Below are 19,490 nucleotides of genomic sequence, written 5' to 3'. Positions count from 1 at the left end.
TGATCAATTGCACCGCAGAGAACTTTGCATCCGCCTCTTCCAGGAGGTTTTTCAAGATGCTGAGAGTTGATTTCAAGGACACCCCATCAGAAGTATGTACCGATATTGAAGCAAGCAAAAAAGGGGGTACTGCTACATCTGGTTGGTTACACAAGGGTTATATTATTTAGAAACTCCTTGGTCCAACTGCTGGTTTATCTGACACTCAAGATTAATTAGTTATACTATATTTAATGCCAGAAAAACACACATAGACCAAAATGGATTACCATTTTTTGCTCATATATAATGTTGAGAAATAAACACAAATGTTGAAATGCATAAATTCAGACGTAAGCTGGGGGTAGCGTAACTAGTTAGCATGGAGGAGTCTTGTTCGTTATCAGAATGTTTCATGTTCAATTTCAGTGCATGTTTCATGCACTGATATTCAATGCAGGAAAATGCCAGTGTGGCCCTCTTCGTGCAGGGGCCTGCAACCTGCAGCTCTCCAGTGGGTAGCTCTTCATATGTGTTAGGCTATGATAATCATTTGTTATTTATATAGTGCTTGCGTCTAAGCGCTGTACATAGAACATATTTACATACATTAACCATCCCAACCGAAGTCGGTACTTAGACCGTAGAAGCATGCAAAGCTGAGTTAGCCTTGCTGGGATTTGAACCTGCGACCTCTAGATCACACATAGATCACAGCAGCGAGTGATCAACCCGCTGAGCTATCTTACCGGCTTGACCTCCCTGATCCCTTACCATGCACTATGCTATTTAGTGCTGCATGATGAAGCATCTGTAGAGCCTGAGCTAGCAGACATCAGTGCTAGTGAATGGCCGCTACTCTGCCTGCAAAGGGTTGCTCTTAGAAAGATGTGGTTCCCATGATCATTTATTTTTCCATATATTTATATTACCCATCATGATAAAAACCTCACATTACCACCCTTTTCCTAATGTTCGACAAGGCTCGCCCAAACAGGAACTAAGTATTCCAGGCACTGTTTGTCAATAGTTGCCCGGGATCTTTAATTCATGTATGGCGGGTCAAGCTAACTGCCTGTGGTGCCTGTTTCTCACCACTCCCCACACTCCAGGTACCCGTTACAGTGGGCCGCCACACTTTTTGTGGCCCACCTCTCTTTTTTGCATCCGCCTGTCTGTTTCCAGCCGCTGCTGTGTTGCCTTAGTAACAGGCCTCACTGCTGCAGGACTTCTGCTACATACTTCTCTTTACCCTTTGCCCCTGCCCTGCCCCTGCCCTGCCCCTGCCCCTGCCCTGCCCTGCCCCTGCCCTGCCCTGCCCCTGCCCTGCCCCTGCCCCTGCCCTGCCCTGCCCCTGCCCTGCCCCTGCCCTGCCCTGCCCCTGCCCTGCCCTGCCCCTGCCCTGCCCCTGCCCTGCCCCTGCCCTGCCCCTGCCCTGCCCCTGCGCCTGCACTGCCCTGCCCTGCCCTGCCCCTGCCCTGCCCTGCCCCTGCGCCTGCACTGCCCCCATAGGGTGCTAAATGCCTTAACACTTTCAGGCCGGGCAAAGGCAACCATTAGGTACCCTCGGCCCTCCTTAACGACCCTCGCTTTGCAAATTTGGTTCAGTTTGTTTAGAGGCTAGGATTAGCACACAAACTAGACTTTGATCTGTCTGGTTCTATGTTCATTTATCAATAGTCATTTTTTCGATGGGTTTTCCATGAACCCATATTTTCACCTGGGGGTGAAAGTACGGGCAGCTTCCATGGAGCCATCTTTAGGAGACCTCCGCGGGGGCAGTAAGGGCAGCTTTCATGGAGCCATCTTTAGGACACCTCTGGGGGTACTATGGGCAGCTTCCATGGAGCCATCTTTAGGACACCTCCGCGGGGGCAGTAAGGGCAGCTTTCATGGAGCCATCTTTAGGACACCTCTGGGGGTACTATGGGCAGCTTCCATGGAGCCATCTTTAGGACACCTCCGCGGGGGCAGTAAGGGCAGCTTTCATGGAGCCATCTTTAGGACACCTCTGGGGGTACTATGGGCAGCTTCCATGGAGCCATCTTTAGGACACCTCCGCGGGGGCAGTAAGGGCAGCTTTCATGGAACCAACTTTAGGACACCTCTGGGGGTACTATGGGCAGCTTCCATGGAGCCATCTTTAGGAGACCTCTGGGGGCAGTAAGGGTAGCTTCCATGGAGCTGCCTGCAGGACAGGACACCTCTGGGGGAAGTAAGAGTAGCTTCCATGGAGCCATCTTTAGGAGACCTCCGCGGGGGCAGTAAGGGCAGCTTTCATGGAGCCATCTTTAGGACACCTCTGGGGGTACTATGGGCAGCTTCCATGGAGCCATCTTTAGGACACCTCCGCGGGGGCAGTAAGGGCAGCTTTCATGGAACCAACTTTAGGACACCTCTGGGGGTACTATGGGCAGCTTCCATGGAGCCATCTTTAGGACACCTCTGGGGGCAGTAAGGGTAGCTTCCATGGAGCTGCCTGCAGGACAGGACACCTCTGGGGGAAGTAAGGGTAGCTTCCATGGAGCCATCTTTAGGACTCCTCCAGGGGGTAGTAAGGGCAGCTTCCATGGAGCCATCTTTAGGACACCTCTGGAGGTACTATGGGCAGCTTCCATGGAGCCATCTTTAGGACACCTCCGGTGGGTAGTAAGGGCAGCTTCCATGGAGCCACATTTAGGACACCTCTGGGGGTAATAAGAGCAGCTTCCATTGAGCCATCTTTAAGACACCTCTGGGGGAAAGTAAGGGCAGCTTCCATGGAGCCATCTTTAGGACACTTCTGGGGCGACAGATGCAGGGATGTGAGAGAGAGGGGGGGCAGGAATGTGGAACATAGGTATAGGGGAGTCTAAAGGAGTCCTAGTGGGCACCTTCCCATAGAACAGGTTATTTGGGCATTATAAGTTCTCTGTAGAGGGGCTCCCAGACCTTTTTGTCAATCAGGCTCCATGTTTGATATTTCTGTTCGATGAAATGCAACCTTCCTTTTAAGGTCTGGCTGTTAGGAGCTTTAGGTTTCTGCCAGAGCTCTTGAAGATACATATTAAAGAGGGGCTCTGGTGCCACTCAGCTGCTCGGTTATGCAAATGTCCTACTATAGCAGCATCTATTCTGTAGGTGCCAGTGAAACTGTACAAGTTGTGGAGAGATGTATTTAATGTTGGTTTACAGTGCTTGTTTTGTTTCCATGCTGCTTGGTACATTTATGTGTTTTCCACTTCTGTGCTGCATTACATTGTGTTTTTTTTTTGTATTGTCTGCCGAGGCCACAATGCCGTAGTGTTTCAATAGACATGGACAAAAGACTGCAAAGCCCATTGGTTTGGCCTAGCAAAAGTAGAGGGTTCAAATTGTATGGCCTGTGGGGAATTTACAAAAACGCGCCTTGTACATTTACAAAGTCAGACCTTGGGGGTCATTATGACCCTGCCGGTCCGGTAACAATGGTGCCGGTAGGCTTACAGGCACTGTTGTTACTGGATCGACAGAGTACAGGTTTGCAGCCCGGATGCCCTCCCGGCCGCCGAGTCTGACCTGCCTGACGGAAAGGCACCTGGCCGCAGACTTTCACGGTAGCACCGGCATCCCCATTCCCGTTGAGTCCTATGGGACTCTAATGGGAATGGAGATTTACCATCTACAGGCGCCTGACTTCCAGGAACACCGGGTCGTAATCCTGCAGTGTTCCCGGAAAGCCAGGTGCCAGTAAATATTGCCTTGTAATGAGGCCCCTTGTGGCTTTGCCATGTTGCTTTTAGAATACCAAGAATACCAAATCTGTAAGCATGAGACACTGCTGGAAATAAAAATATGCCAGTCTATACAGCACCTTCTCCAGCCCCCATTTCTCAAAAGCTGAGATATATATTTAATGAATGCTTGATAGGAACAAAGCTAGACAATTATGAAAAACACTAATGGTCCGATTCACAAAAAATCCACCAAGACAGGAAAGTGCAGAGGAACACACCTTTTTGTATTGCTTAATTCTGTGATTCTGACAAATGCATTGGTGAAACTGTTCACTAAGGAGACGTGCACATTTCTCATGGGCTGTGCACCAGTGCAAATGATGTGCTGAGAGTAATCGTGAATACATTAGTGTCCGGTGCGCACCTTACAGTAATTTTTTATTGACTCCTACCTCTCATGTGAGTGCCATGAGCTAATTTCACCATTGCGGGCACGTCAAGGGCCTACCATCGTGAAATGTAAACAAATATCTATATTTCTGTTGGTGTAATAACAATCAGAGAAGTGGGCGGGGCAGTTTGAAGCGGTGCTCCTCTACTTTTTAAAAATAGTTTTACTGTCCCTTTAGTTTTATTTTACAAAAGAAACTATTCTGGAATGGTTTCGTTTTAAAATAAGCGCAAAAAGAAGTTGAAACTAGCTCTGATTACTTACCAGTAATCTTCATTACTCCTAGTCCTACTCTTCCTCGCCACAGTACTTACCTCATGAGGTTCCTGTCTCCGACACAGGACCTTCTTCTATTTCTTTAAATCCCTATAACTCCCCCCCCCCCCACATCCACGTCACTCAGTTTCATATTACCAAGCCGGAGCATGGGACCTTACCCGCAGCGAGGGTGAGGAGGGTCGTCAGTACTGTGACGAGGAAGAGTAGGACTAGGAGTAATGAAGATTACTGGTAAGTAATCAGAGCATTACCTCCACGTCCACTCTTCCTCGTCCCAGAACTTACCCCAAGCAGCAACGGGGGAAAAAGTCCTAATGAGACACAGAGCCAAAAACTGTGCGGCAAAACACACACCCCCAATAACCCTTAATTCACAACCCCACAGACAAATCTCCAACCCTGAAGGAATCAACCCCCCTGAAGGAACCAACCCCAGAGTGGGAGAAACTCAACCCATAGCGGTTGATGAAAGTGCTTAGACCAGCCCAGGCAGCAGCCCTACAAATCTCTTGCAGAGAAACCTTCTTGCATCTGCCCAGGAAGCCGCCAAACCCCTGGTGGACTGCGCCTGAACGTGCGCAGGCACAGGCAGGCCAGAAGCCACATAGGCCATGGAGACCACAACACAGAACCACCGGCAAATGGAAACCACAGATACCTTGTGCCCAGCCCCAGCCAGACCAAAAGCAATCAGAAGACTATCAGATCGGCGGGAAAGAGCAAACCTAGCCAAACACTCCAACACTGTCCGCCGGACATCAATGTTATGCGAAGCCACCTCCTCAGGCGTTTTCACATCATGAAAGAAGGAAGGGAGAACCAGATCCTGAGAGGTGTGAAAACAGAGAAACAACCTTAGGGAGAAACTTCGGACCACACCTCAGCACCACCGAGTGGGGCAGCACCCTCAGGAAAAGAGGGTGACATAACAGAGCCCCAATCTCCCCAAGCCCACGGGCAGAAGTGATGGTAATAAGAAAGGCAGATTTCAGTGTAAGATGTTTGATATCAATCTCGGAAATGGGCTCAGAAGGAGGCCCTTGAAGGAACCATAAGACAAGAGGGAGATCCCAAGGGGGAAGCCCCTTATAAGTACAAGGACGGGAAGAAGAAAAACTCCAGAGCAACTTCCCCACCAACACCTCCCCATCCAAGTGACCATCAGAGTCCCCCAAAGGAATTTAATGGAGGCCCACTGAGAGCGAAGCGTGGAAAAACCACCAGGCCCTTGTTAAAACCCCTCCTGGAGGAATTGAAGGATAGCAGGGAGCCCAGAAAGCAGGGGAGGGATTCCAGAAAGCCCATACCAGTCTCCAAAATTGCCCCAATGCCTGCCGTACGCCTTCAGAGTGGAAGGTCTAAGAGCATACATTATGGATTCGACTACGGACCCGAGAACCCCTGAGAAATCAGCCTAGACCGTGCAATAGCCACACTGCCCATTGCATCCGGCGGACTTCCAACCGCAGATTCCCTTGAGGGGGACAAGGCCACTTTGGAACCAGCCAAGGTTCCTGGGAACGAAGCTCCAACAGAGAGGGGAACCTACACCGTCAGGACCAAACGGAGCTAACAACAACACAGTCACCCTGTACACTGTGATGCGCTGAACGACCTGGGGCAGAAGGGGAATAGGTGGAAAGGCATAAAGGAAACCCCAAGGCCATTGTACAGAGAGGGTGTCCATCCTCCAAACCCCCCCTAGGCCTGAAAACGAGAGCAGAAGAGGGGAACTTTTGCTGAGGCCAGGGATGCAAACAGGTCTAGAACAGGGGTCCCGAATCTGACACAGATCTCTGCAAAGACCTGGGCCAACGGAACCAGTTCCGCAGTGGAGTGAAAACGGCATCTGAGAAGACCTGCTTGATCATTGTCCACCCCTTTGATATGTGAGGCCACCATAGACACCAGATGCGATTCCCCCCAGGTGCCTATCAGAGCTGCCAGAGCATTCAAGGAGCGGCCGGAACCCCTTTGCCGGTTGACATATGCCAATGCCGTTGTATTGTCCGTTCGGACCAAAAGCGCCCGACCGTCCAGCAACCCCTCGAAGTACACCAGAGCTCGGAGAATGGCACACAACTCTCGCCAATTGGATGATCGACGGCTCTCCCCAGATCTCACAACTCTTGAGCTGAGAGGACCCCCCCCCATTCCACTGGCATCGGTAGTAAGAGGCCACAGGAGGAAGGACAATGGACACCTCAGCCCGTAATTTTGGTACCCCCAGCCACCATAGCAGGGAGACCCGCAGCTCTGAGGACACTGAAATCAAAGTTTCGAAAGCTGTGACATCGGGAACCAGTGGGAGAGAGGATAGAACACCAGGGGATGTAACTGAAGACGGGCCCAAGGAACTGGAAAACATGCAAGACACCACGTGCCCCATAACTTCAGCAACAGGTGAGCTGAGACATACTGCTTTCGGAGAACCCTGCCCAGAACAGTCAGCAAGCGACGAACCCTCTCTGGGGACAGGAACACCCTCTCCATCCCGGGGCAAACCAGTGCCCCAATGAAAACTAGATCCTGAGAAGACTCCAGCTGAGTCTTCCGCCAGTTCACTATCAAACCCCAGTCCCGCAATGCCTGGCAGACTAAAGGGAGATGAGGCAGGACAGCCTGCCGACAGGACTCCTCGACCAATTCAATTGTCCAGGTAGGGAAAAAATCTGCACTCCCTGCAGATGCAAATTCACCACCAGGGGAGTCACCAGCATAGAGAACACTCCGGGAGCCGATTGCACCCCGGACGAGAGCACTCAGAACTGAAAACGCTGTGATCTCATCAAATCCCCCCTGCACAACATCCAGAGTACGTTCTGCAAAGCCTCCATGTTGAAGCGTTCCGTCCGGATGAAGCAGTGCAGGGCCTCGAGACACATAAGCAGGTGACACATCCTAGAAGGCATAGGCACCAGGAACACCCGCAAGTAGAAAACTTGACCTCGAACAGGGATAGGAACGGGCAAGACGGTAACCCAGAACAACAATTCAGAGAGAACGGATCCCATGGCCAACTACTTGGTCTGTGAGCCGGGTACCAAAGTCCTAACCATGCAAACCTGGACAGGAGGAGACAGGAATGGCAACTGATAATCCCCCCCGGAAGGCCGCACCTCACCGGACCCATACAACTCTGGGAAGATAGAGACGAGGAGCCAGGGAACCGCCAGTCACTGCACCAGAGTAAAATCACAGGACGTTGAAGCAGGCCTGCGCCGCAATATAACAGAATGCTTGTCGGCCCCCAAAAAGATTGGACCTATCAAAAGGAAGATACAGGACAGCCCGATAGTCCAGCAGACCATGGCCCCCTCAGCCGACAAAGGAGCCACCAGGCTGGCGTCAATGGGCAGAGTACTGTCACCAAGCGGGGCAATGCAAGCCATCCCGGCTAGCAGACACCAAAGGCAACCCCATACCTGGAGTATGCCTATACCAGAAAACTCACAGAAGGAACAGCCCCCTCCACAGGCACCAGGGGTTCTGAGAACCCCTTTAAGCACAGACATGTGCCACAATCTGCCATATTACTTCCACATTTCTGAGTGGAGGCATGAAAGCAACACGTCAGCACCAGAGGACCTAGGCCCTAAAAGAAGAGACACTGGTAACCCCTTGCATGGCCGTTACTTCCATGATGCATTAGCAGTTTCCATAATTCCATGCCGGACAAGGGAAAAATCCATCGCCTTCGTCCGTCCCCCGTGCAGTTCAGAAGAAGATGACAGGACAAGGTGCCTGTGTCCATGGCTAGCACAGACACAAACACACCACTAACTCGTCACCTGTATACACAGCACAGGACTGGGAGGTGGCATGAGCCCTGCATCATGTAGCCGGCAGCCCCATTCTCCACCTGTCGAGCCAGTGGGAACCCCTCCAGAAGGCACCGACCAATCCCCATGCAACGCCGCATCAAACAGGAGGCATGTCGTTGCACGGCCCCAACGGCAGGAGAATCAGGGCACAAACATTCACAAAGCCCCCAACTCCTTACCGCATCCCGGGCCCTGCAGGACCTGAGCCGTGTTGTCCTCGTGCCGACCTACAAACATGCAAAACACAACCGAGCGAGGCATCTGCCTCCGCAAGGCACACCAAGGAGCCGGCATGAATGGGACACAAAGGGACACCAAGATGGCTATACCAGCAGGAGAGGGGAAAAACAGCAAGCACAAAGCCCCCTCCCCTCTCCTTACCTACGCCCGGGCCCTGGCAATGCCTGATGTTCTGGCTAAACATGCTAGTGTGGGCCAGTTTGTTTTGGTCAAAGTGGGCCAACTTATTAGCCAGAGTGAGCCAGCTTCAAGAGTTAATTTACTGAACAAAAATATTTTAACCTGCACAATTTGCAACGTACCTTACCAAAACAAAAAACCCATCTGCGGAGCACGGTCTGGGAGAGGCTGCCGGACCCTAGCTCCTCTTCTTTTCCGGCATGCTCATGACTATTACTGTGGTGACCTGCCCATGAGCGGTACTCTCCACCACATGTTGGGATTCGTAGCACTGCTTCGTTCATGTTTTTGTGCAGAACAGTTTCAGTGGTCAGGTATGGCCTGGTTGCCAGAGTAACGACTTCTACATCCCGGTAACAGCCCTTGGCGCCACAGGCTGATGTGGCTAGCCGCCATGTTAATGCCTCAGTGTTCAAGAAGAGCCAGCGATACGAGGCCAAAACTTTCCAGCCTACTTGGTTGGTGTTAGCTGTACTTCAATGCATTAATGCAAGAGCTAAGATAACCCACCCCATTGCTAAAGAGTGCGTGAGGTAAATGTCACCTGTTTCACCTCGCGCTCCTGAGGCGTCAAATGTTACTCAACCCAGTTCTGCTAACGTGCACTGGGGTCTTAGAACGAAACAGCTTATTTGTTTATCCAATAAAGAAGAGATATATATACTTACCCATTCGTCCCGTATTACATCAGCCATGCTAATAAAAACGAGAAGTGATCAGACCGCGCAGGTGGATGATGGCCACCCACTTTTTTTCAAACTTTATTTATAATTTAAAGTATATAGTAACATGTAACAAATAGTAGAATGAGAACAATTTAGTTCTTTGCAATGTGATATAAATCTTAACAAAAGGTGTATTAAGAACAACATATCAATTAAACCAATAGATATCAAACATTTTTCAAAGTACAGGCCCCGTCCCCCATGTGTGCTTTCAAGTAATTAAACAAATAGTACACCCAGTTAAACAGTGTCATAGCCTGAATTTCAGCCTACTCCTGGGGATTTTCTGCTATACAGGATAAGTAGTGTAACAGATTTTTAGACATAACTAGGGTGACCAGACGTTCCGGTTTTCCCGGTACAGCCCCGGGAAATCACTCTCTGTCCCGGGGTCCCAGGAGTTTTTTATTGTGTAAACCCTGTCCCGGGATTGGAAGGGTGGGACGGCTACGGTCCCAGTTTTCAAAATCCTGAAATCGAGCCTGGCGCGAATCTTCCTGCGCATGAATGGGAGCGTGAATGCTTTTCACATCCCCATTTCCTCCCGCTTCCCTCCCCGGCGCAACAGGCCAGCGACATAGAGGTAGGACTACCGTTTTATTTGTGTTCACTATAGTCCTACTTCTATGTCTATGGCCTGTCCCTTTTTTTTTCATCTGGTCACCCTAGAGCAGTGGTCTTCAAACCTTTTTGGCCAGGGCCCCCCTGAGCAAAATTTGGGCAGGTCGGGACCCCCCAGAAATGCCAAATGGACAGTATATATTGCGCGCCGTCACCTGCTCCCATCAAAGTCGCTGGGCTCCCTCATCCCACTCCTACCCAGTCGCTGGTCTCTCCCCACCCCATCACACACCCAGGGCTCTCCCCACTCTGCTCCCATCAGTATCCCATGGTTCCCGCCCATTGTGCTCCCACCATAGTCCCTCGGTTCCCCCATCCCGTTCCCAACACAGTCTGAGGGCCAGTGGCGGCAAAGGAATCTTTTTTAAGTGGAGGGGCATTAAGGGGAGGTTCGGGGGGGTTTCCCCCTGTGAATTTTTTTTTAAATAATAGGTTAAAATGTTGCATTGTAGAGCATACTTTTAACAAAAAATGGGTAAATAGCCAAACAGTTTGCAATTGTTGCTGGGAGTCCAGGGGGCAGGCATTGATATTTTATTTCTATCGCGCTCGTACACAAGTGTTTCAGAGCGTGACAAGGCAAGGGAGGGGAACAGAGGAGAATAAAACAGCGATCTTACTAGGCCCAGTGACATTGAGAACGCGCAAGTGTGAGGGGAAAAGTGCATGGAAGGGGGGAGAAGTGGAAAGTGCGAAGCAGAGGAGAAACAGATAAATAACAATAAATAAATAATAAAGGCAACAAACAGTGGTAGTGCAGCCAGCAATTTGCAAGTGCTACGTTTAAGGCAGCAGACAGGGTAGGTCTGATAAGTGCAGGAAGAAAGATGGTTCTCCTCAAGTTTTAGAGTGGCAGGGCGCTGTTCCAGAGGGAGGCCCCAGCCGAAGACGGAGATCTACCCCCAGCTCGTTTCTTTGATAAACGACTGACCCTGAGGGAGTTGGAGGTAGAGGAGTGAAGAGCTCGAGAGGGGAGGTATTTGCGGAGGAATAGCTGAAGGTATTTTGGACCGAGGCCCCAGAAAGCCTTGTGGACAAGGCAGAGGGTTTTGAATGATAGATGTCCGGTAAAAAGATACCATCCCTGTCCCCTGGGCCCCACTGGTCCTAACACAATGAACATGATTATGTGTATATGCAAGGCGCTGCACATTCATACAGCAATCACTCTATCATTCACATGAGCATCCATCACCATGCACTCACTCATAACGCATCCATACACATGTTTAAATAAAAACAATGAACATAAACGTACCTTCTGCATTGGCCTGTGTGTGGGTGCTGCTCCAGCTGCTCTGTCCGTATGTGCGAGGAGGCGCAGGAGCTCCCCCTCGGACATACAGACATGCAGTGCCCCAGCCAGCATTTCCAATGAGCTATGCAATGCTGGCGAAGCAAAACGCCCCAGCACTTGCATGGCTCAGTGAGCATGTGCGGCTGGGGAACTAAACTGAACTGTCAAAGGGAAACAGTGTTTCCCTTTGACAGTTCAGCCAGCCCAGGAGCACTCCATTAGCTGGATAAAGCAGCTGAGGGAGTGCTCACTGTTTCACTGGGCTGGCTCCTTAGCTCCTCCATAATGGGTGAGGGGCCACTATGCAGTTAGTAATGTTGACCATTGTTGCTGAATATATCACAATTTACTTACATTTTAACACAAAGCACCCCTTTGGGTACTATTGAAACAGTGGGCTTCATAACTACTCTGGCGGTAGCTGTGCCGGTAAAACCGGCACGGCTGCCACTGGAGTTGCATCCGGGTCTGGCACCCGCGAATGGGCAATTACTAGGTCATGCCGAGTTAGGCGGACATGATAATTGCCCTTTCGAAGGTGCCGGTAGATCCCCATTCCCATTTGAGCCCCATATGGCTCAAATGGGAAGGGGGAGCTCGGATGCACCGGCACCGTTAATAACGGTGCTGGTGCATCCGACGAGCTGAGGTCAGACCTGGCGGGGGCTGTCAAGCACCCACGAGCACAACTCTTACTATGGCGGAACGGTAGCAACGGTGCCGGTAGCTTACCAGCACCGTTGTTACTGGTCCGCCATAGTAGTAATGAGGCCCAGTCTGTGACTAAAGGAATGAATATCCATTTACAACTGTGGGCCACTTTTTCATTGTTGCCTGAGACAGTTTCATGCTTCAGCCCGCCCATGTGGGCCACCCCTGCCCATTTCTGCCAATCTAAAAAAAAAAAAAAAAAAAAAAATCTTTTTTCATGCTGAGCTCTCAGGGCCCCCCTGGGATGCACCCGCGGACCCCTAGGGGGTCGCGACCCACAGTTTGAATACCACTGCCCTAGAGTTAGACATAACGCGTGCACCTTTTATACTTGGCCATCAATGTTAATTGGGAAATGTAGTCTCGTGGCAAATGCTTTTTTGTCCTGTGCACTTTCTTCAGTTGGGAAAGACAAACTGAAAGAAATGTGCATATTTCACCTTAGGATACGTTCACTTCCTGCGACGTCACAGTCCTGCCACTTTCTCTTTAAGAACTTGAGCCCTGAGACCACCTGACCTACCCCAGCCAATCAATGAGGAGTGGGAAAGGAAGGCAGTCACGTGGCCATATCAGGAAAGCATTTTTTGTAAAAAGAATATTTGAATTTCTGGCAGCGACCCGCTCTGGTTCCCCCCCTTCAACGCCCCCCCCCCCCGCATCCCCTCCATCCCCCACCGCCTGGATCCTCGCCTGCTCTGACAAAGATGCAGGCAGGACACCATTGGTTCACATCGCTGTTGTCCCAGTTGAAAAGGCTGCACAGAAGGGTCAGTAAAGACCCTCAGATTCATTCAAGCAGCGCAGAAGGATGCATCTATGCCCCCCCCTAAGAAAAGTACATCCTATTTGTGAAACAGAATGCACTTATTAGTGAGGGGTAATACCCCCTCCCAGCCCTGAATTCATGCAAGCAGACGGACGCATTAGCAGCGTCCTTCCCTTGCACAGAACAGGTGTTTTGCGAATCTGGCCCTCACGACCCCTTTTCAGTGCCCTCATAGCCACAGATGTTTCGCTAAAACCATATAAATGTTTTATTTTATAAGCCATCGCCTCCCACTTCCAAGATTGACATTACAACAGAGTGAACTATTTCTCATCCTTTCGGTGTAGACTGCAGGGTGCCCTCTCTCTTATTCGCTACTCTGCGTATTTATTGATTTGTGTATTTATATAGCGCCCCGAACCCTTAGGTATTTGGGCGCATTGTTTACAGTCACATATGTTACGCATTTGCATAACGTTAAGACAATACAAAGATTCATTAAAGTGCATCACAGGTAAGTGCAGACACGAAGACAATCAGCATTATTGTGTCCCCTTACACAAATCCACACGGATGAGGGGCCTCAAGCAAGCGACAGCGAGTTCTGAACCGCTGACAGATATGTGCTGGCGCAGTGAAAGGGTTAAACTGCTGGCCTCGCCGTACTGTCATGGCGTCGCCCTTGCCTGTGCCACGTGACATGGCCTGCGGGTTTCTCTCTTCTATGGGTTTTCTTTTCAATAACCCATTGGACAGGTGTCAGCGGTGGAGTAATGTGACACCTGGATGTGTGCCTAGGCCCAGGGCGCCCCGTGACCCCCGTCTGCCTCTGCCAGAGGTCACGCGCCCCGGGCACCCCGGCTTCACCCCAGTCTGGCTCTGTGATAAAGCGCAGGGGAGATGCTAGAGGGCGAGAGGTCACGCGGCCCCCTTTACAGCGGAGTAGGTCAGACATACTTGTGGGTGATGGGGTGTCGTAAACCTTTGCGTAAGGCGTGTCTGCTGGGGGTCGCCCAGGTGTTCGAAGCGGCGGATGATTAAACTGTTTTTGAATGCTGTTTTCCGGGGGCGGGGGGGAGGTCACGGGAACACATTCCCTTGGGGGAGGGGTCAAGGAGAGGGGAGTTGACACGCCCCCACCCAAAAAAGTGATATTTGGAAATATTCAAGGCCTCACCCCATCGGCCTAAAAAAAAATCTTTTTGACATGCGGCTTTCAATATTCGACAAGATCCCATGGAACCGTCAGATCTCACAAGTAGGGGATTACGCGAGAGTTGTGGATGAAGGGCAAGGGCGGGTACTGTGAATCGGTGGTCAGTGTATTGTCACGTGTGTGGTTGCGTGGTGGGCTTGCGATGTGCTCCTAAGCGCCCTCGCTTCAGACAGAGGGGTCATTATGCTATAGGGTTGTATAGCCTTTTCCTCATCTGGCACAGCCTGGATGTGCCTTTGCTTTCAGTTGTTCAGGAGGATAGCTCTGGGGCAATGCGCTCGCCTTGGAAGCAAAATGACACGGAGCAACACAGGTTCGATCCCCGGGTATTAAGTGCATTGTAAATACCCAATTACAATCACAGCTGAGCCAAGACTTGAATGTATGAATTGTTGAATGGGAGTGAAATGACAAAGATGCACAGCTGGCGGAGGAAAGCCAAATCAGTGTTGTGCCAGCCATGATTGGCTGCAATCGTGTAATGATCTGGGGGTGGGGAGTGGCTGATATAGTGGCCTGAATGCCCAATGTACCCCCCCCCTCCAAGAGTGCCAAAATATCAATAAATACAGTGCTAGTTGCGTGCCCGCTGCTCGTGTCCGCGTGCGCCTGTGCATGCCCACTGCGCATGCGTATACCATGGGAATATTATTTTTGACAATTGGAAGGGTACAGCTACACCTGGATGTTTGTGCCTTGGCATGATTGACTACGTGGGGCAGTGTGCGGCTGAATTATTTCTTTCGAGGTGTTGTATAGCGCTACAAGTCACCTTGCATGTGGTGACGCTAACTTGTGTGAACCTTTGAACTGAAAGAAGACCTTAGACGCTGGACATGGAAACCTGGAGACCACTTGTGAGTCGAGGTAGCCGAGCCCAGGTAAAGGAAGCAGGAAAGGGGTCATGCCTCTTCCCAGATAGAGCCAAATTTGAGGCCGCTACTTCATTCAGTGGCTCTTCTGATCGAGGGAGGAGGAGGGAGCAGTTGACAGGTACTGTGTCACCCCCGTTCTGCCCACCTGGTAGCTGGAGGGCAGCAGATCCTTCGGACATTGCTTTGTCGTTCTAAATTCTTAACCCCACAGATTAATTGGCAGCTCTTGTGCTGGGCTGGCTTCCTCACCCGCATCTGGCATTTGTTTTAACGGGTCACTTTCCTGATCAACTTGAGCCTGGTGGCAGGATTCGTCCCTACCAGCCTTGTCCCATGCATTATTTGGTAAGCCTTACTCACCATAGTGACTACTGTACTGTAGGGCAAATATAGGTTAAACTGGGTGGTTGGGTTTTGGACCCTTTGGTACAGACCTGTGGAGTGCGGCAGGGATCCTATCCCCCGCCCCCCGGTTGTTCAACCTATACTTACGGCCATTGATGGATATAGTGAGGAAACCCAGGGTGAACTTGCAGTTTTATGCTGACGATACGCAGATATAGGTCGACATAGGTAATGTGGAAGAGTCCTTCCTTAGAGTGAAGGACTGTAGGCGGTCAGTAGCTGGATGCCAGCTAACTGGCTTCAGCCCAATGCCAAGAAAACAGAGGTAGCCTTATTTGCCCCTGAAACATTTCTTGGAAGCAGGAACTCTTCCCCAGACCTCCCACTTCTTGGGCACGGATCTCCCACTAGCCACCAAGATTAAGAATATGGGCTGCATATGGACAGAGAATCTGAGCAGGTGAGTGCCACGGTGCAGTCCGTTTTCTACACTCTCTGGCTTCTGCGTCATGCCCTACCTCATGGCCTGGCCTGGCCTGGCCTGGCCTGTCGGACAAGCGGGCCGCAGTGGTCGGAGTATTAGTAAGTGCTCAATCAGACTATTGCAATAGGCTGCTTGCAGGAATTCCAGCTAAGCACCGCCAACGACTACAAAGAGCTCAGTATGCGGCAGCGATATGGGTGGTGGGAGTAACGAAGTCCGACCAGAGCTCAAGATTCTGTCGTTCCCTTCGTTGGCTAGCTCTGAGGGACAGAATTGACTTTAAAATTCTAGGTCTTATTTATAAATGCCTAAACAATCTGGCTCCAGCCTGTATGGCAGATCCAATCAGCAGATACTGTTCAAGTCGCTCACTCGGGGCCGAGGATAAATTGCCTTTGAGCATTCCATCATCCTCCTGCGTCAAGCGGTGACTGGAGTTTTGCGGTCTACGGACCTAGAATTTGGAAAAGTCTACCCCTAAAGATTTGAGCAGCAAAATCACTGAGTCTTTTTCAAACAGTATTAAAGGCGGATTTGTTGAAATGAATTCCAATCTGTACAGGGGATGTAGTGACCCCTGACTGGAGCTTATGGATTGACAGGGACTAAACTGCTGATTAGGTATTGTTTGATTATAACTCTTTTGATCAGTCATTTCTGCCCAAATACGATGACGTTTGCCAGGCAGGCACGGTACAAATCAAATCAAATGTACTCCAAGAAACGCCAGTGGTGAGACAACAAATTATAATATTGACACAATTATTGTGACTTGAAAGTACGGCCCTTTGAAGAAAGGGTCCTATTGATCCTGAGGAAAGCCGCTAGTATTGGGTTGCAGAAACCGGTCGACCGTATTTTCGAACAACGTCCATGAATGATTAGGGTGCTTCGTCCCAAGAATCACTGCTTTTCAAGATATACACCCTGCCGAGGTAGTGCAATACATTTAGAGAATCTTCCTTTGAGTGAATCAGGTTTTAACAGAAGTATTGAAGCATTTAAACATTCTTTTTTCCTTTTCCATATCGGTCACTGTTCATTTTGTCAGCGAGTGAGTTGAGAATTAAGGCGTCAGACACATCAACCTCAGTAGGGTTTGTGCTGTGAGTTGTTTTGAGTCCCTGTGGTTGAAATTAACTATCCTTTTTGTGAGACACATTCTGAACCAAGATAGGGGGGGTGTGATAACACTTGGTTGGAGATGTAGGTCTCTTTGTGGTGCCTCATTAAACTTTGAAACCTTTTTATCAACAGTTAAACAATTAATGTTAGGCCAGTAAGGCTACAGAGCAGGGAAATATAATCAGTAATGTGTGGTTTGTGTATTTCTCATGTATTTATTTATTTATTGTTACTTTCCAGGCTTGGAGTACCTTGTCACAGGTTATGAGGACATCAAAAGCGGGCGACTGATCGTCAACATGAAGAGCTTTGTGCACATGTGGAAACCCAGCCTTGGGAGAAAAGTACTGGAGATTTTGAAAAGAGACTGTGCTTAGTTGGACACCACATGCAGAAGGACACAGAGAGAGGAAACTGGAATGTACAAGTTTAGCGCCACCGCGTATGTCGACCCATTCCTAGTTCAAGGATGGCATCCAGTGGACCCTTTACGGCACGCTCCCGATACTATTCAGTACATTGCCGGCATATTAATCAGGGCCTGTTGTATAAGGCGGTTTACGGAACGCTGAGGATGCTGCTTGTGGCAGGTTGCTGCAGGACTGACGCTATGGTGCAGGGACATTGTGGCCTGTACTTTGCAAGGGGATGCATGGCCCCGAAGATCCTATGCTGCGTATTATGCGTCATTGGGAACAGGTGGCGCTAGAGCTTAGGAACAAGACACTGAGAACTGACGAGGCAGATAGCAGACTCACCTGCTTCCAGAACCATGGGCTTGCCTTGACTTCTCCCACTGGCCAAATGCCAGCATAAATATGTTCTTGTACAAAGCACTTTATTGCAAGCCACCTCTTTTTATGGAAGCGCCAACTGTGCTAACGTAACACGCATGGTGTGTTCTTGATGAGCTAGAAGAGGATGCAAGGCCTGTTGTGCCACTATCTTCCTGTTTTTATTTATACTGTACCTTCATGTTAAAGCAGCAGGACCGCAGAGGCTGCCAAACATCAGAATTCCCCATTGAAGCGTATCCATGGAGTAATACCCTTTAATGACACTGGGGGGCGTATTCACCGAACGTTCAGCACAGAACAGAGTGACGTTGCACTGCAAAAATACAATTTGCACTGCGCCTAATTCACGGAGCGGATCAAAGTGACGTTGCACCATGCTAAATGGGCCCAAATCACACAAAAATCACTAAGGTCATGTGCAAACGTAGTGCTTTTTTGTGAATTAGGCCCATTTAGCAAGTCGCTTTGCTCCGCTCTGTGAATTAGGTGCAGTGCAAAGTCCCTTTGCTCCACGCTGTGAATTAGGTGCAGTGCAAAGTGTATTTTTGCAGTGCATTGTCACTTTGCTGCGTTCTGTGAATTCGGCGCGGTGCAAAGTGTATTTTTGCAGTGCAAAGTCCCTTTACTCCGCTCTGTGAATTAGGCGTGGTGTAAAGTGTATTTTTGCAGTGCAAAGTCCCTTGGCTCCACTCTGTGAATTAGGCGTGGTGTAAAGTGCTCCGCGCTAAACGTTCTGTGAATTAGGCCCTGAACGTGGCAGCGCATTTTTCTTGTAGGCAGTCTTCAGTCAGTTGTCAGCAGCGCCACACAGGCTGTTTCATAAGGGGTGGAGAGCACAAAGCAGGCGTAAAAGCCAGGAGTACGGTGTTCACATCTTACCGCTATATTCCAGGGGTGTTTTGATGCGTTGGAAGAAGGAGTAAGGGCACGAAACAGATTTAGCATTTCCGCCATGAATTGCGCCTTTAAATGCATCCTGGCTTTGCGTCTGCACCAGATTTTCATTCAGGAATCAAGCAAATTGATTGCCATGGAACCTGCCTGCATTTAGCACCTGCTAAAAGCAGGCACATCCCACAGGAAACCCTTGTAAATATTGTCTGCACAGCCTAAACTGCATTCACATTTCTTTCCAACATGGAGAGTAAAATGAAAGAGTACAGGCGGCTTCGCTTGCTTTCACGCTTGCTTCCCTCTGCCACTCCGTGTGATAAAAGTTGAAAATTGAGTGCAGGGGACATAACAGCTAGTAAGTGCTAACGTTAATGGTGGCCTGCATGCAATTAGCACTTTTTTACAAAATGGCCCCCAAAGTGTGAATGTGGTTTTCTGCGGCACCGGATACGGAAACCAAGGATGTCGCTTCCTGTCCCACGTGCACTACGTAGGCCTGCACTGACACGGAGTCCAATGTGTTCTCACGGTTGAGCCCCTTCTGTTTTCTGGCGACGCCGTGAACCGAAATGTGTATGTATCAAAATGGCCGCCAATATAGCCTATGCTTGCGTGTGAGCGACATCTCTGTAGTAAAGCGCATGTGCACCACGCGTGTGGGGTTTTCTTTGCCTGGTTGTGTTTTATGGTAGTACTGCTGCTTTACAACAGTACCCTCAGTGGGAGGTAGAGCGCAACATTGCTGTAAGCTAACTCTATTGACATGAACTACGCGCTAATGAATGTGCGGCTGCGTAAGCCCCCTATGCTTGACTAGTAGTACTCTAAGTGCTTGACCAAGTGCGGTAAGTGTCAGATTAACTCTGCAAGATGATTTCCCGCCAAATCTGCCTATTTGAGTCGCTCAGGGAGTCCTGCATGGGGCGGAATGCATAGGCAAGCAGGCACGCTTACACATTTTATGCTGCTATTATACCATCACA

At 49.9% G+C, this 19,490-nt stretch overlaps 1 protein-coding gene across 1 annotated transcript in view; it reads left to right on the top strand.

The window, feature by feature from the left end:
- The window catches only part of NTN4 (netrin 4), a 626,566-nt gene extending 607,406 nt beyond the window's left edge, over window positions 1-19,160 (top strand). The window contains exon 10 of the mRNA XM_069629824.1: window positions 17,057-19,160. Coding sequence (XP_069485925.1) covers window positions 17,057-17,193 — 137 coding nt within the window. The 3' untranslated portion in view covers window positions 17,194-19,160. The remainder of the gene's footprint in view (window positions 1-17,056) is intronic.
- The last annotated feature ends 330 nt before the right edge of the window (window positions 19,161-19,490 follow it).

Source organism: Ambystoma mexicanum, chromosome 12 (genome assembly GCF_040938575.1).
Source record: "Ambystoma mexicanum isolate Mex_15411 chromosome 12, UKY_AmexF1_1, whole genome shotgun sequence".
Classification (NCBI taxonomy): Eukaryota; Metazoa; Chordata; class Amphibia; order Caudata; family Ambystomatidae; genus Ambystoma; species Ambystoma mexicanum.
This window is presented reverse-complemented; position numbering and strand designations above follow the sequence as displayed.